This window comes from Taudactylus pleione, unplaced genomic scaffold, assembly GCF_031769625.1.
Source record: "Taudactylus pleione unplaced genomic scaffold, aTauple2 ptg000015l, whole genome shotgun sequence".
NCBI classification, from domain to species: Eukaryota; Metazoa; Chordata; class Amphibia; order Anura; family Myobatrachidae; genus Taudactylus; species Taudactylus pleione.
The window spans coordinates 32,162,533-32,175,757 of NW_028284417.1; the positions used below are offsets into that span (position 1 = coordinate 32,162,533).

General features: G+C 45.7%; 1 protein-coding gene across 1 annotated transcript in view; it reads right to left on the reverse strand.

Annotated features, from left to right (window-relative positions):
- Window positions 1–13,225, reverse strand: part of MMS22L (MMS22 like, DNA repair protein) — a 134,666-nt gene that overhangs the window by 71,626 nt on the left and 49,815 nt on the right. Inside the window, exon 11 of the mRNA XM_088472142.1 lies at window positions 4,963–5,082. Within this exon, the coding sequence (XP_088328268.1) occupies window positions 4,963–5,082 (120 nt within the window). The remainder of the gene's footprint in view (window positions 1–4,962; window positions 5,083–13,225) is intronic.

The window sequence follows — 13,225 nt, forward strand, 5'->3', positions numbered from 1 at the left end:
ATCCACCTACTAATAGAGGCTCGGGATGCAGGCCTACCCATCTTTGGTCCACCAAATAATACCAAGAGAGAGTCTGTACATGCCTCATTGCAGTAGTTCGTTCCAAGTAAATGCGGAGAGCAATTGTAGTGAGTAAGAAGCTGTAGAAGACGAATCCTTGGGAAAAGCCGGAGGAACTATATCCTAATTATGGTGAAATTAAGGCAGCTGAAGGAAGAAAAGATGGCTTTGTACGCAAAACCACCCAATCCGAATGAAAAATTACCAAAAGGTGGTCTACAAGATAGGCCAGTCAACTCAGTTACTCTTTAAGCCGAAGTAATAGCCAACAAAAATGCTACATTTAAAGTAAGGTAAAGGAGTTCTACTGATTCAAGAGAGTGTTAAATGTGCCGCTGCGGCTCTCTGCCTGATTGGTTCTCAGTCGCTATCCTAGCTACCTGGACTCTGGCTGCTATGTGCAGCTACTCACTTGTTGGTAGTCTCGTTACCTGACCTCTGCCTGAGTGACCAATCACAGGAGACCTATCCCTTCATTAGGGATTCAAGTTAGTTCCTGCCTGCCGGTGATATTGCTAAGTTTTTGTACCTAGTGGATGTTCACGTGGTTGCTGCACGCTGTGCAGTTCTTAGCTCCCTAACCTTTGTTCCAGTTTCCAGTATCCTGCAGTTGTATACCTTTGCTCCCAGACTCAGTCCTCCGTGTCCGGTCACTGCCAGTCTTACTCCTGTGTCCTGCTGAATTCTGCCCTGTTCCCGTGTCCATCCTAGCTCTGTGCATGTGTCTTGCCAAGACCCTCCACTTTACCTTCTGTGTCTCCTCCAGTTTGTGTCTAGTCCCAGCTTGTACATGTATCTGCCTGCCGGTTCAACTATATCAAGTATTGGTTCTGCAACAAACTCCAACCTGCATCTGCCTGCCAGTTCAACCATTTCAAGTACTGATTCGGTTACAAGCTCCAACCTGCAATCACCTGTCAATTCAACTACATCAAGTACTGGTTCTGTTACAAACTCCCACCTGAATCCTGAGTAGCTGGCCTGCCATAATCAAATCCATATCCAGCATTACAGATTCAACACGATTCACCCAGACTGTCTGTATATTGCAGCTCTGAAGTTTCCCTGATCATCTAGCAAGTCTCCCAGTTTCAGACTCAAGTACTCACCTGCACCTGTTTGCTCCTGCAATTTACTCTTGCTTTGCCTGCTCCTACACTCCAGATTAATTTATTCCTAACAAAGAGGTTCAAAAAGAGCATTTTGAAGAGCCTCAAATACCAAATTCAGATTCCAGGGAAAAACAGGGTTCACATATGGGGGTTGAACATGGACAAGCCCCTTGTTGAAAAAAAAAAAAAAAAAAAAGAAAAGGTCTGAATCTCCGCAATATTAGCCATACGACGCTGAAATTGGATAGAAAGAGCAGACAATTTCCCTTTCAGAGACGACAATCGAAGACCCCTAGAGAATCCATCCTGAAGAAAGGATAAAAAGCTCTTAAGATCTTGTTTTCAAGAGCCATGACGTCAAAGCCAACTGATGTAAATTTTGGTATAGGCAAGGACCCTGTTGAATAAGGTCTACTCTTAGAGGAAGACGGAACGGATCTGCAGCCAATATACTCAGAAGGAGAGAGAACCACTGGCGACAAGACCAGTCTGGGGCAATGAGAATGACTGGGAGACCTTCCCTATGGATTCTTTGCAGTACTCAGGGTAGCATGGATAAAGGATAGATAAAACCTATAAAAGGTCCAGGGAGCCGACAGTGCATCCGCTAAGGCTGTCTGAGGGTCTCTGGATCTTGCACCGTACAAATGTAGTTTCTTGTTCAGGCGAGAAGCCACGAGGTCTACGTCTAGAGTCTCCCAGCTGTCCGCCATAGTCTGAAACACCTCTTGGTGTAGCTCCTGCTCACCTGGATGAATGGTGTGGCGACGGAGGAAGTCTGCTTCCCAGTTGTCCACCCTGGGAATGTGTACTGCCGAGATGGCGGGAACCAAAGTTCTGCCAAACGGAGGATGTGAGATACCCCTCTAATGGCTTGCATGCTTCGAGTCCTGCCTTGTTTGTTTACATAAGCCACCGCTGTGGCATTGTCCGATTGAATCTGAACCAGATGGCCTTGCAAGAATGTCACCCCTGAAAATGATGATACAGAAGCACTGCATTCCAACCTGTTAGACTGGCATCTGTTGTGATGATCACCCAATTCCAAATCTGAAAAGGAGCCCTTTATCAGATTTGGAGTGTGAAGCCACCACTGTAGGGAGTGACAAGTCTGAGGAGACAGGCTGAGGAACTGTCTGTCTATTCGAGGACTTCTCTTGAACCAACTGAGAAGAATCTGGTGTTGAAGTGTTCTGGTATGGAACCACCTCAAAGGCTGCCACCATTCTCCCCAGAACCTGAGACTCGATACCACTGAAGAGGAGATCATATTCCAGATTGGAGATCATCTTTTGTGATGGAAGTAAAACGCTGAGAAACTGTGTCGAATACAAGACTTAGAAAACATCATCTGCGGAGCCAGCAACAGGCTCCATTTTTTTTTTTTTTTAAATGGACAATCCAGCTGTAAGCTTGCAAGGGAGAGATCTTGATTTGTAGATGTTGCAATAGAAGATCCTCCGATGGAGCATTTAGTAAGAGATCGTCCAGATATGGAACTATGGTTAGCCCAGCGATCCTTAACCACTTAACTGACGCGGTCTTATGGGATGCGAATGCAGCCAGCTGTGCTGCAGCAGACAAGGTGCGAACTCACCGCTCCGCTGTGCTTTTGTAAAGGAAATTTCTTCTACACATGTGCAGAACAGATCTCCGCTAACTGCCTGCACTCTCCTGCGGACCCAGCAATTTCTAACCGGTTTTGCTGGAAAAATCGTCAGTTAAGTGGTTAAGAGACCATATGTGCCATAACTTTCGTGAACACTCTTGGAGCTGTAGAAAGACCAAAAGGTAGGGCCTGAAATTGAGAATGCTGATCCCCCACCGCAAACCAGGGAAGAGGTTGATGCCCTAATGGGGATGTGGAGGTCTATTGATGCCAAGAACTGGCTCGATCCATAGCTGCAATGACGGAGCGCCAAGACTTAGCCTTGAGTTTGCCAAACAAAAAAAAAGATATGAATTTAAAAATTTTAGTTTGAGGATAGGACGAAAAGACCAGTCTGGTTTGTCTACTAGAAAAAGGTTGGAATAGAAACCTACTTCTTATTGCTGAATGGAACCGGAGTGATAACTGTCGAATCTGAAAGAGAACGAATTAACCTCAGCTAAGTGTGACGTCTGTCTGGGTCTTGAGAAAAAACGGTGTGGTACGTAATCGTCCAAATCGAGAATGTACCCCCTGAATTTGATTGAAGACAAACATCTCGAAACTACAGGAGGTGGGTCCCCACTACCTAAGAGATTATTACTGTATATAAATTGTGTCCTATTTGATCTTGTGCGGAATCAAGTTGTATATATGAATAATAGTGAATGTATAAACTTCAGTGCACTGGCTGTATTGCCGCTCTGGACAATCAGTCTGCGGGGTTTATTTACTAAGCCTTGGATGGAGATAAAGTTGACGAAGATAAGGTGCCAGCCAACCAGCTCCTGTCAAACACAGCCTGTGACATGGTAGCTAGGAGCTGGTTGGCTGGTACCTTATCTCCGTTCACTTTATTGCCATTCAAGGCTTAGTAAATAGACTCCTCAGTCTTTACTACCTGCCGCTGGTTAGTTCTAACAGGCCTCCTACTCTGTCCTTTACCTCAGAAGAGACTCTCTGTAACAGACTTAACTGCCACACAAAACCACCAACTAACGTCAGTGCAGGCCTACAGCTCTGAGCTCTCTAAGATGGTGCCTGCCGCTGCTCTAGTTGAGGTAACTGATGTAATTAAGGGAGGAGCTGCGCGCCATGCTGGAAAACGGCACCCTGCCTCTGCAGCACAGCCACCTCTAGAGCCGCATTTACCGTTATGGAGGTTCTACTCAGCATCGCGGTCCACTTGTAAAGTGACCACACTTATGCAGCTCCTCAGACCACAGCCGGAAAACACGTAGACCGGGTCAGTGACCCCACAGAGGCAAAGGTTGGAGTGGGCTATACTAACGCTCACTCCCTAGCACACTGAGGGGTCTATTTACTAAGCAGTGTTAGGAGACAGAGTGAAAAGTGATACGAAAGTGATAAGGTGCCAGCCATTCAGCTCACAACTGTCATCTCACAGACTGTGTTTGAAAAATGACAGTTGGGAGCTGATTGACTGGCACCTTATCACAGACTTATCATTTTTCACTCTGTCTCCTAACACTGCTTAGTAAATAGACCCCTGAGCCTCCTGCTAGCAGGGACTGAAGCGCATACAACAAAAATGATAAATAAAACCTAAATAAAAAGTCAGAGACAAATAAAAACTTGCCCTACTCCTGTGTCACTAAAGTTAAAACTGGGGTTATGTGCAGGAGGGAGGGGTTACGTGCAGGAGGGAGGGGTTAGAGGGGGCAGGGTTTCAGTTTGTTTTTAATGGACTAGTTCAGCGCCAAGCTCCTATACCTAGATCTCTAAGCCACATATAATGGCTATCCGCAGTGTTCCCCAGATGGATAATAGAGGAAACTGACTGAGCAACTTTTTCTGTACTTCTGACTGAGGCATGTGTCAGATTAGCAACAAAAAGGAGTTCTCGTCGTTCTACTGACATTTTGTATATTTTTGGATTTCACTCAAGAAACAAATGAAGTGGTCACTAAATTTAGGGACTAGCATTGTTTAGTGTCAGGTCCGCTCTATTACCAGGAGAGGATTGACATGGCAGGTGGATTGCCTTGGAATTGCAAGTGTTATACATAGATTTCTGAATTTTATGCCCAAATACAAGAGCATTTTTATTTACTGGTGTGCTGAGGGATAATTTTTTTTACCATCACCCCTTTCTCCCCATAATTTGTAATTGCTGCTCACCAGATTCTTGCTGTAATACTCCCACAGTATGGTGACTACTGTAAGGTTTGGTTCCCAAATGTTACACAAGGACAAACAGCACTGAAGATGCATCCGGAGTTGATCTTCCAGGACTCCATTCTTTAAAATAAAAATTACAGATGTTATATTATATATTTCAAATGAAACATGCACAATGTACTACTGTGGAGAAATATGCAAAAGGTGGTCTTTTATCTCGAGACAGTACATCCGGAAAGTATTCACAGCGCTTCACTTTTTTTTCCACATTTTGTTATGTTACAGCCTTATTCCAAAATGGAATAAATTAATTTTTGTCCTCAAAATTCTACACACAATACCCCGTAATGACAACGTGTACAAAAGATTTTTGCAGATTTAATTAAAAAAAAAAACTAAGAAATCAAAATGTACATAAGTATTCACAGCCTTTGCTCAATACTTTGTTGATGCACCTTTGGAAGCAATTACAGCCTCAAGTCTTTTTTGAATAGGATGCCACAAGTTTGGTACACCTATCTTTGGGCAGTTTCGCCCATCCCTCTTTGCAGCACCTCTCAAGCTCCATCAGATTGGATGGGAAGCATCGGTGCACAACATTTTCAGATCTCTCCAGAGATGTTCAATCGGATTCAAGTCTGGGCTCTGGCTGGGCCACTCAAGGACATTCACAGAGTTGTCCTGAAGCCACTCCTTTCATATCTTGGCTGTGTGCTTAGGGTCGTTGTCCTGCTGAAAGATGAACAGTCACCCTAGTCTGAGGTCAAGAGCGCTGTGGAGCAGGTTTTCATCCAGGATATGTCTGTACAATGCTGCATTCATCTTTCCCTCTATCCTGACTAGTCTCCCAGTTACTGCCACTGTAAAACATCCCCACAGCATGATGCTGCCAACACCATACTTCACTGTAGGGATGGTATTGGCCTGGTGATGAGAGGTGCCTGGTTTCCTCCAAAAAGAACGCTTGGCATTCACGCCAAAAAGAGTTCAATCTTTGTCTCATCAGACCAGAGAATGTTGTTTCTCATGGTCTGAGAGTCCTTCAGGTGCATTGTGTCAAAATCCAGACGGGCTGCCATGTGCTTTTTTACTAAGGAGTGGCTTCCGACTGGCCACTCTACCATACAGGTATGATTGGTGGATTGCTGCAGAGATGGTTGTCCTTCTGCAAGGTTCTCCTCTCTCCACAGAGGAATGCTGTAGCTCTGACAGAGTGACCATCGGGTTCTTGGTCACCTTCCTGACTAGGGCCCTTATCCCCCAATTGCTCAGTTTAGACGGCTGGCCAACTGTAGGAAGAGTCCTAGTGGTTCCGAACTTCTTCCATTTAGGATGATGGAGGCCACTGTGCTCATTGGGACCTTCAAAGCAGCAGATATTTTTCTGTACCCTTCCCAGATATGTGCCTCGAGACAATCCTGTCTTAGAGGTCTACAGACAGTTCCTTGGACTTCATGCTTGGTTTGTGCTCTGACATGCACTGTCAAGTGTGGGACCTTATATAGACAGGTGTATGCCTTTCAAAATCATGTCCAATCAACTGAATTTACCACAGGTGGACTACAATTAAGCTGTAGGAACATCTCAAGGATCATCAGTGGAAACAGGATGCACCTGAGCTCAATTTTGAGCTTTATGGCATAGGCTGTGAATACTTATGTACATGTGAAATCTCAAAAATTTTTTATACACGTTGTCATTATGGGGTATTGTGTGTAGAATTTTGAGTACAAAAATGTATTTATTCCATTCTGGAATAAGGCTGTAACATAACAATGTGGAGAAAGTGAAGCGCTGTGAATACTTTCAGGATGCACTGTATCTAAAATGTTTTGGAAAATCAGAAAATTAAGTATTGGTAAACAATTTTGTTGCTTGTTTACAAGGTCATACAAAAAAGATATGATCACACAGTCTCCTCTCAGTCAAAATGAGGAACACTGTGGCAAATGAAGTGTCATTTTTAAAATGTTATTTAGTTTATTTTAGGCATAGAGAGTGATCCAAATTACAACAAACTACAGAAAAAAAAAACAGATAACCAGGAAACCCTAAACCCCAAGTATTCTAGATAATATCCCATTTCTGTATATAAAAAAAAATGGAGAGAATTGTTGGTTATGAAGATAATTAGAGATATGGTATAACATACCTCAGTTAACGCTTTCTTCGAGGTTCATAGTGTCCACAGGATCTACCTTGGGAGTATGTAGTCGAGTGATCCATTACACCAAACAGCTTACAGCTTTGAAGCTCCCAGCATGCACAGGTCCTCCTCCCTATGTACCCCGGGCCGTCCCCAGCCATAGGCAGTTTGTAAACAAGCCTAATGGCAAGAGATGGAAAGTGGAGAAGGAAGAACAATGTACACAAGAAACTCTCAAAACACGAAGAGGGATCAGTGATACAAAAAGAAAGGAACAGATCCCAACTGAGGCCAGGTGTGTCAGGGAAGGTGCCCTGTGGACCCTATGGACCTCGAAGAAAGCAGTAACTGAGGTATGTTATACCATAACTCTAATTTTCTTCTTCAAGGTCCATAGGGTCCACAGGATCTACCTTGGGGACGTCCTAGAGCAGTTCACTTAAGGGTGGGTACGCTCCTGAGCAGAGAGGAGAATCCGCCACCCAAAGGAAGCATCCTGGGAAACAAAAGTACCAAAATGCATAGAATTTGATAAAGGTGTTGACAGAGACCAAGTGGCCGCCTTGCACAGCTGTTCAGCCAAGACGCCATGTCTAACCTCCCACGATGGTCCCACAGACCAAGTAGAATGCACGATCACCCTGTACAGAGACAGGGAGATCAGCCTGTGTATAGACCTGAGAAATAGTCATACGCAACCAGCAAGCCAAAGTCTGTTTGTTAGCTGGCCAGCCTCATTTGTGAAACCCATATAAAACACAAAGAGTGCATTTGATTTCCTGATGGCGCTGGTACGATTCACATAGATATGTAGATCATGAACCAGATCCAAGGAAGATTCACCTTTAGAAAGGTCTGAAGACTGATAAGCCAGGACCACAATTTCTTCATAAATATGAAAACGGGTTACCACCCGCTCTAGTACGAAGAACCGCTCTGTCTTGATGAAAATTCAAATATGGAGAGTGACAAGACAGTGCTGCCAAATTAGAAACTCTGTGAGCTGAAGAAATAGCGAGGAGAAAGAGGTGCGTCTTCCAAGGGCTCAAAAGGAGAAGCTTGCAGTGCCCTGAGAACCAAAGCTAAATCCTACCGTGCCACCGGAGGAACAAATGAAGGTTGCAGATGGAGAACCCCCTGCAAAAATGTTCTAACATCCGGCAGGGGAGCAATTCTGCGCTGGAACCATATTGACAATGCAGAAAATTGAACTCTCAGTCTAGCCAGATGAAGGGCCGAAGTGTAAACCCGCCTGAAGAAAAGCAAGCACTCGCGAAACCCAGGAAACTTCAGGGTCATGTTTTCTGTGGGAACACCAAAGAAAAAAAAATGAATGCCAAATCCTGTGATAGATGCAAGCCAAAGCAAGCTCCCTTCCCCTAAGCATCATCTGAATCACAGAAATACAGAAACCTTCGGCCTTTAAGACGGAAGACTCAAGAGCCATGCCGTCAACGCCAGCCGAGGTAAATCCGGATATAGGCAGGGACCCTGCACTAGTAAATCCGGTCATAGAGGCAGTGGAAGTGAACGGTCTATGGCAGTGATTCCCAACCTCGGTCCTCAAGGCACACTAACCAGTCTTGGTTTTGGCGATATCCAGGCTTGAGCACAGATGGTTAAATCAAAATAACTGAGGTACTAATCAAGTCTCCTGTGCTCCAGTATGGCCATCCTCAAAACCTGGACTGTTAGTGTGCCTTGAGGACCGTTGTTGGGAACCCCTGGTCTATGGATAGACATGTCAGATCAGTGAACCAATGTCTCCTGGGCCAGGCAGGAGCTATTAGTATTATCCTGCCGTCCTCCTGCTTGAACTTCTGACGACTCTTGGGAGGAGGGAGATTGGAGGAAACAAGTATGCCAACCTGAAGTCCCATCTCACTGCCAGAGAATCCACGAAGGCGGTTGAGGGGTCCCTTGTTCTGGACCCGTACCTGGAGACCTTGTGGTTGTGGCGTGACGCCATGAGGTCTACGTCTGGTAGTCACCACTTGTCCACCAGGCAGGGCCATAGCTAGGGTAGTGCGGCTGGTGCCATTGCACAGGGCACCACAGGTCAGGGGGCACTGTTTGGGCCTGTCAAATATCTGTTTATTAACATTCTTGCTTGTAGCTTCCTCCAGCATCTCCTGGCCTCTCCTATCTCTTCCCTGACCCTTCCCCATGAAGCCATGGTCCTTTTTTGGGTGCATTATGTCCCTTTGAAAAATGAGGGGGCGCCAATGCTCTTTCTGGCACAAGGCACCAAAAAGTCTAGTTACGGCTCTGCCACCAAGAGTTGAAAGACGTCCAGATGAAGAGCCCATTCTCCGACGTGTATGACCTGATGACTTAGGAAGTCCGTTTCCCAGTTGGGGACTCCTGGGATGAATATTGCAGAGATTGCTAAAGGATGGCATTCTGCCCACCGCAGAATGTTCACCACTTCCGGACTTCGTGTGCCTCCTTGATGATTGATATAGGCCACCGCAGTCGCGTTGTCGGACTGAATCTGGACAGGACTGCCCTGAAGTAGGTCCCGTGCCAGAATGAGCGCTCTGTGCGCTGCATTAAGCTCCAAAACATTTATCTGTAGGTGACTTTCCTGATCCGTCCACCTTCTCTGAAAGGTGTGAAGACCTGTCACCGCTCCGCATCCTCGCATCCATGCTGAGCAGTACCCAATCGGTGACCCATAACGGACGACCCTTGTCTAGATGAGTCGTCTGCAGCTACCAAGCAAGGGTGAGCCAAACCTCTTTCGAGATGCGGATCATCTGAGACGTTACCCGATGATACCGACCATCCCAACGAGACAGAATCCAGTGCTGCAGGGCCCTGCAGTGGAACTTGGGCATAAGCCACCATGTTGAATGTGGACACCATGGAGCCCAGCACCTGCATTTCCAAGTGAACTGATACTTCCTGCTTGCAAAGTAGACTGTGAACACAATATTGTAGTGCTGCAATCTTGTCCTCTGGTAGAAGAATACTCTGTCCCAGAGAGTCCAGCAGCACCCCTAAGTGCACCATTTGCAGAGTGTGAGAAAGAAAATACTTTTTCCAATTGATTATCCAGCCGTGCTCTTGTAGGCAGACAATGGTCTTCTGGAGATGACATTGTAACATCTCCTGAGATTGTGCCAATATTAGGAGGTCGTATAAATATGGCAGTATCCTGACTCCTTGTTGTCTGAGATGAGCCATCATGACAGCCATTATCTTGGTAAATACCTGAGGGACTGTGGCCAACCCGAAGGGTAGAGCCCGAAATTGGTAATTTTGCTGATCTACCGCCATTATCAGAAATCCTTCATTAGATTGTGCAATAGGAACATGCAGATAAGCATCCTGTATGTCCAGGGAGACCATGAAATCTCCAGGCTCCATTGCCAGCATAATTGACCAGAGGGTTTCCATACGGAATTTGGGCACATTTATGAATCTGTTGAGAGACTTCAGATTAAGAATAGGGCGATGTGACCCATTTGGTTTCTGAATCAAAAACAAATTTGAATAATAAGCCCTTCCATGTTGCGTCACAGGACGCCTGGTTGACCAGAATTTCCTGGTCTGCAGTTCCCTGTGGGAATTATCCCACGGAGGAAGACTGTCCCTCTGCCCTACCTTGTGGGTGAAAGGACCGAGCTGCCTATACTTAGGGGTAGTCGTAGGTGGCAACCCCGCAGATTTAGACGTTGCCAGAGAAGACTTCTATGTCATCCAGCTCCGGTCCAAACAGTACCTTCCCAACAAAATGTAAAGACTCCAGGGCCTTCCAGTTTTTTTAGCCAAAAGGGTTCTACGAGCCGCAACCAACATTGCCGATACCCTAGAAGCCAAGAAACCCCCATATACATAGCTGCTTCTTGCAGATGAGACAGCTGTTCTCTGATAGCATTCGGCATGCTATCCTCCAGAGCCTACGTCATTCTGCCACAGACTTGGCTATCCAGGCTACAGCCATAGCTGGTCTGGTAATAGCTCCAGATAATGAAAACACTGATTTTAAATAGTTATCAAGTTTTCTATCTATAACCTCTTTCAATGAGGATGTTGCAGGAATGGGTAATGTAGAGCTCTTGATCAATCTAGTTACATGAGAATCTACCGATGGAGGAGCTTCCCATTTGTTACACTCACCAAGTGCAAATGGGTATCGAGAGGTTAAATTCCTTGTAACATGAAAATGCTTATTTGGAGTACACCATGCTTTAGACATGAGATTTGTCAGTTGTTCAGACTGAGGAAAATAATCTTTAGCCACCTTCTGACGCATAAAGACTGGATTCTTCGATTTCGTCAGACCCTCCTCTTCCTCTATACTGAGGACAGTTCTAACCGCTCTCACCATAGAGGGGACATCCACAGAGGATTTATGGTATTCATCCAGTGAGCAAGACCCCAAACTCTTGAGTATCAGAGTGCGATGCGGAGGTTGAGTCAGAATCCTGAGGCAATCTCTGAAGAGAACCTCTCTTATGCCCCTGCTTTACTGCCACTGGTCTATTCGCCTGTACCACCTGCTGAGGGGCTATAGACAGCAGCATACTCTGACTAGAGTGAGCAGAAGAAAAACCAACAGGGATTCATGGGGAACATATACATAGAAGGTTGCAAATGCTGCGGGTACCCCATAGCAGAAGGCAATATCGTGGCAGGAGCACGCAAAGCTGCGGCCCAGTACAACAAATGCGACAACACCTGAGACCACTAGGCCATCCAGGGTGGTTCTTGTGCTGGTACAGGAGTACAAGATAGAAAAAGGAGGCTGTTCACAACAGACACTACACAACCCATCTTGCACAAAATCCTGCTCAGACAGGGCTGCAAAACAGGATTTACATGATTTCAGCACAGGAAGCTCATCCTTCTCTCCTTTACCTTTAGACATAACATGTGTAACAGGTATAAGGTATAGAGTATAAATGCAATGTGACTTTAAATGAAAACATCCCACACACCTTGAGAGGGATGAGGAGAAATACAGTGATAGATATATCTGACAGTTTTGAAAACAAAAAGGCAGTATAAATACAGCAGCTAGCATCACAGTCACATACAATGCATGAATATAACCAAATGCTAATGCAAATGGACTCTGAATCAACTGACCAGCCCCCTCAGGGGTATTAGTAGGATATAGAGTGCTATATACCTGACCCAAGGGAGAGGTATACAGGTAGACAGACCTAACCTGAGACCAACAGCTTTCAGCAACGCACCCAAGGTGGACTGTGAGAGTCTCACACACGAGGTGGTCAGAAGTAGCAAACCAGATGCAGGAATCCACAACCGAAAGTTGCGTCTGGGTTGGAGGAGGAGCGCCTATCTCCCATAAGCTGCGACTTTGACGGCACAGGTAAGCTGGACTCGCAGTAGTAGATGCTACCTATTGCGCTCTAGTGCGTTTACTACCCGTCCCGGGCTAAAGACGATATGGCCCCGCCGCCTTAGTGAGGACCCGTTAAACGAGACCTACACCAGCAGCTGCCTCCAATGTGTCTCCTACACCAGAGGCCTGGACTCCTTTGCGTATGAATGCCCATATGAGGAAGCTCTTACCTGACATCTCTGTGAATACGATCGCAGTCCGGACCCCAGCGATGCCGCTAGCTGAGTAACGCTGAGGCCCGTCGAAATCCCCAGGGCATATAGCAGTACTGGCATTTTGGCATCGCCAGAGGTAGAAGGAGTCGCAGTATACGCGTCGTATTCGGCGCCTAATACTGCTAAACTCAGAAGTTCAAAAAACTAAGGTTAATCGAAAAACAAAAAGCCTGGGGTCCCGCTGATAAAACGGTGCATCTGGATACTTGCCATGCACCAAACAAGAAAACTGAATACCTGTTACTGGGGGCGGGGGATATAGGGAGGAGGACCTGTGCATGCTGGGGACTTCAAAGCTGTTTGGTGCAATGGATCACTCCGACTACATACCCCCAAGGCAGATCCTGTGGACCCTATGGATCCTGAAGAAGAAATTTACTTTTTAGTTTATGTAGGTGCAGATCTAAAACCGATTGTTTTGGGGGTCAATACTAAAAGAAGTCTTGACGGCACAAGTAAGAAATTATTAGAGGATACGAAAGTGTATATGGAGAGAGGAGCAAAACAAAATCACCAAGTAAAAGA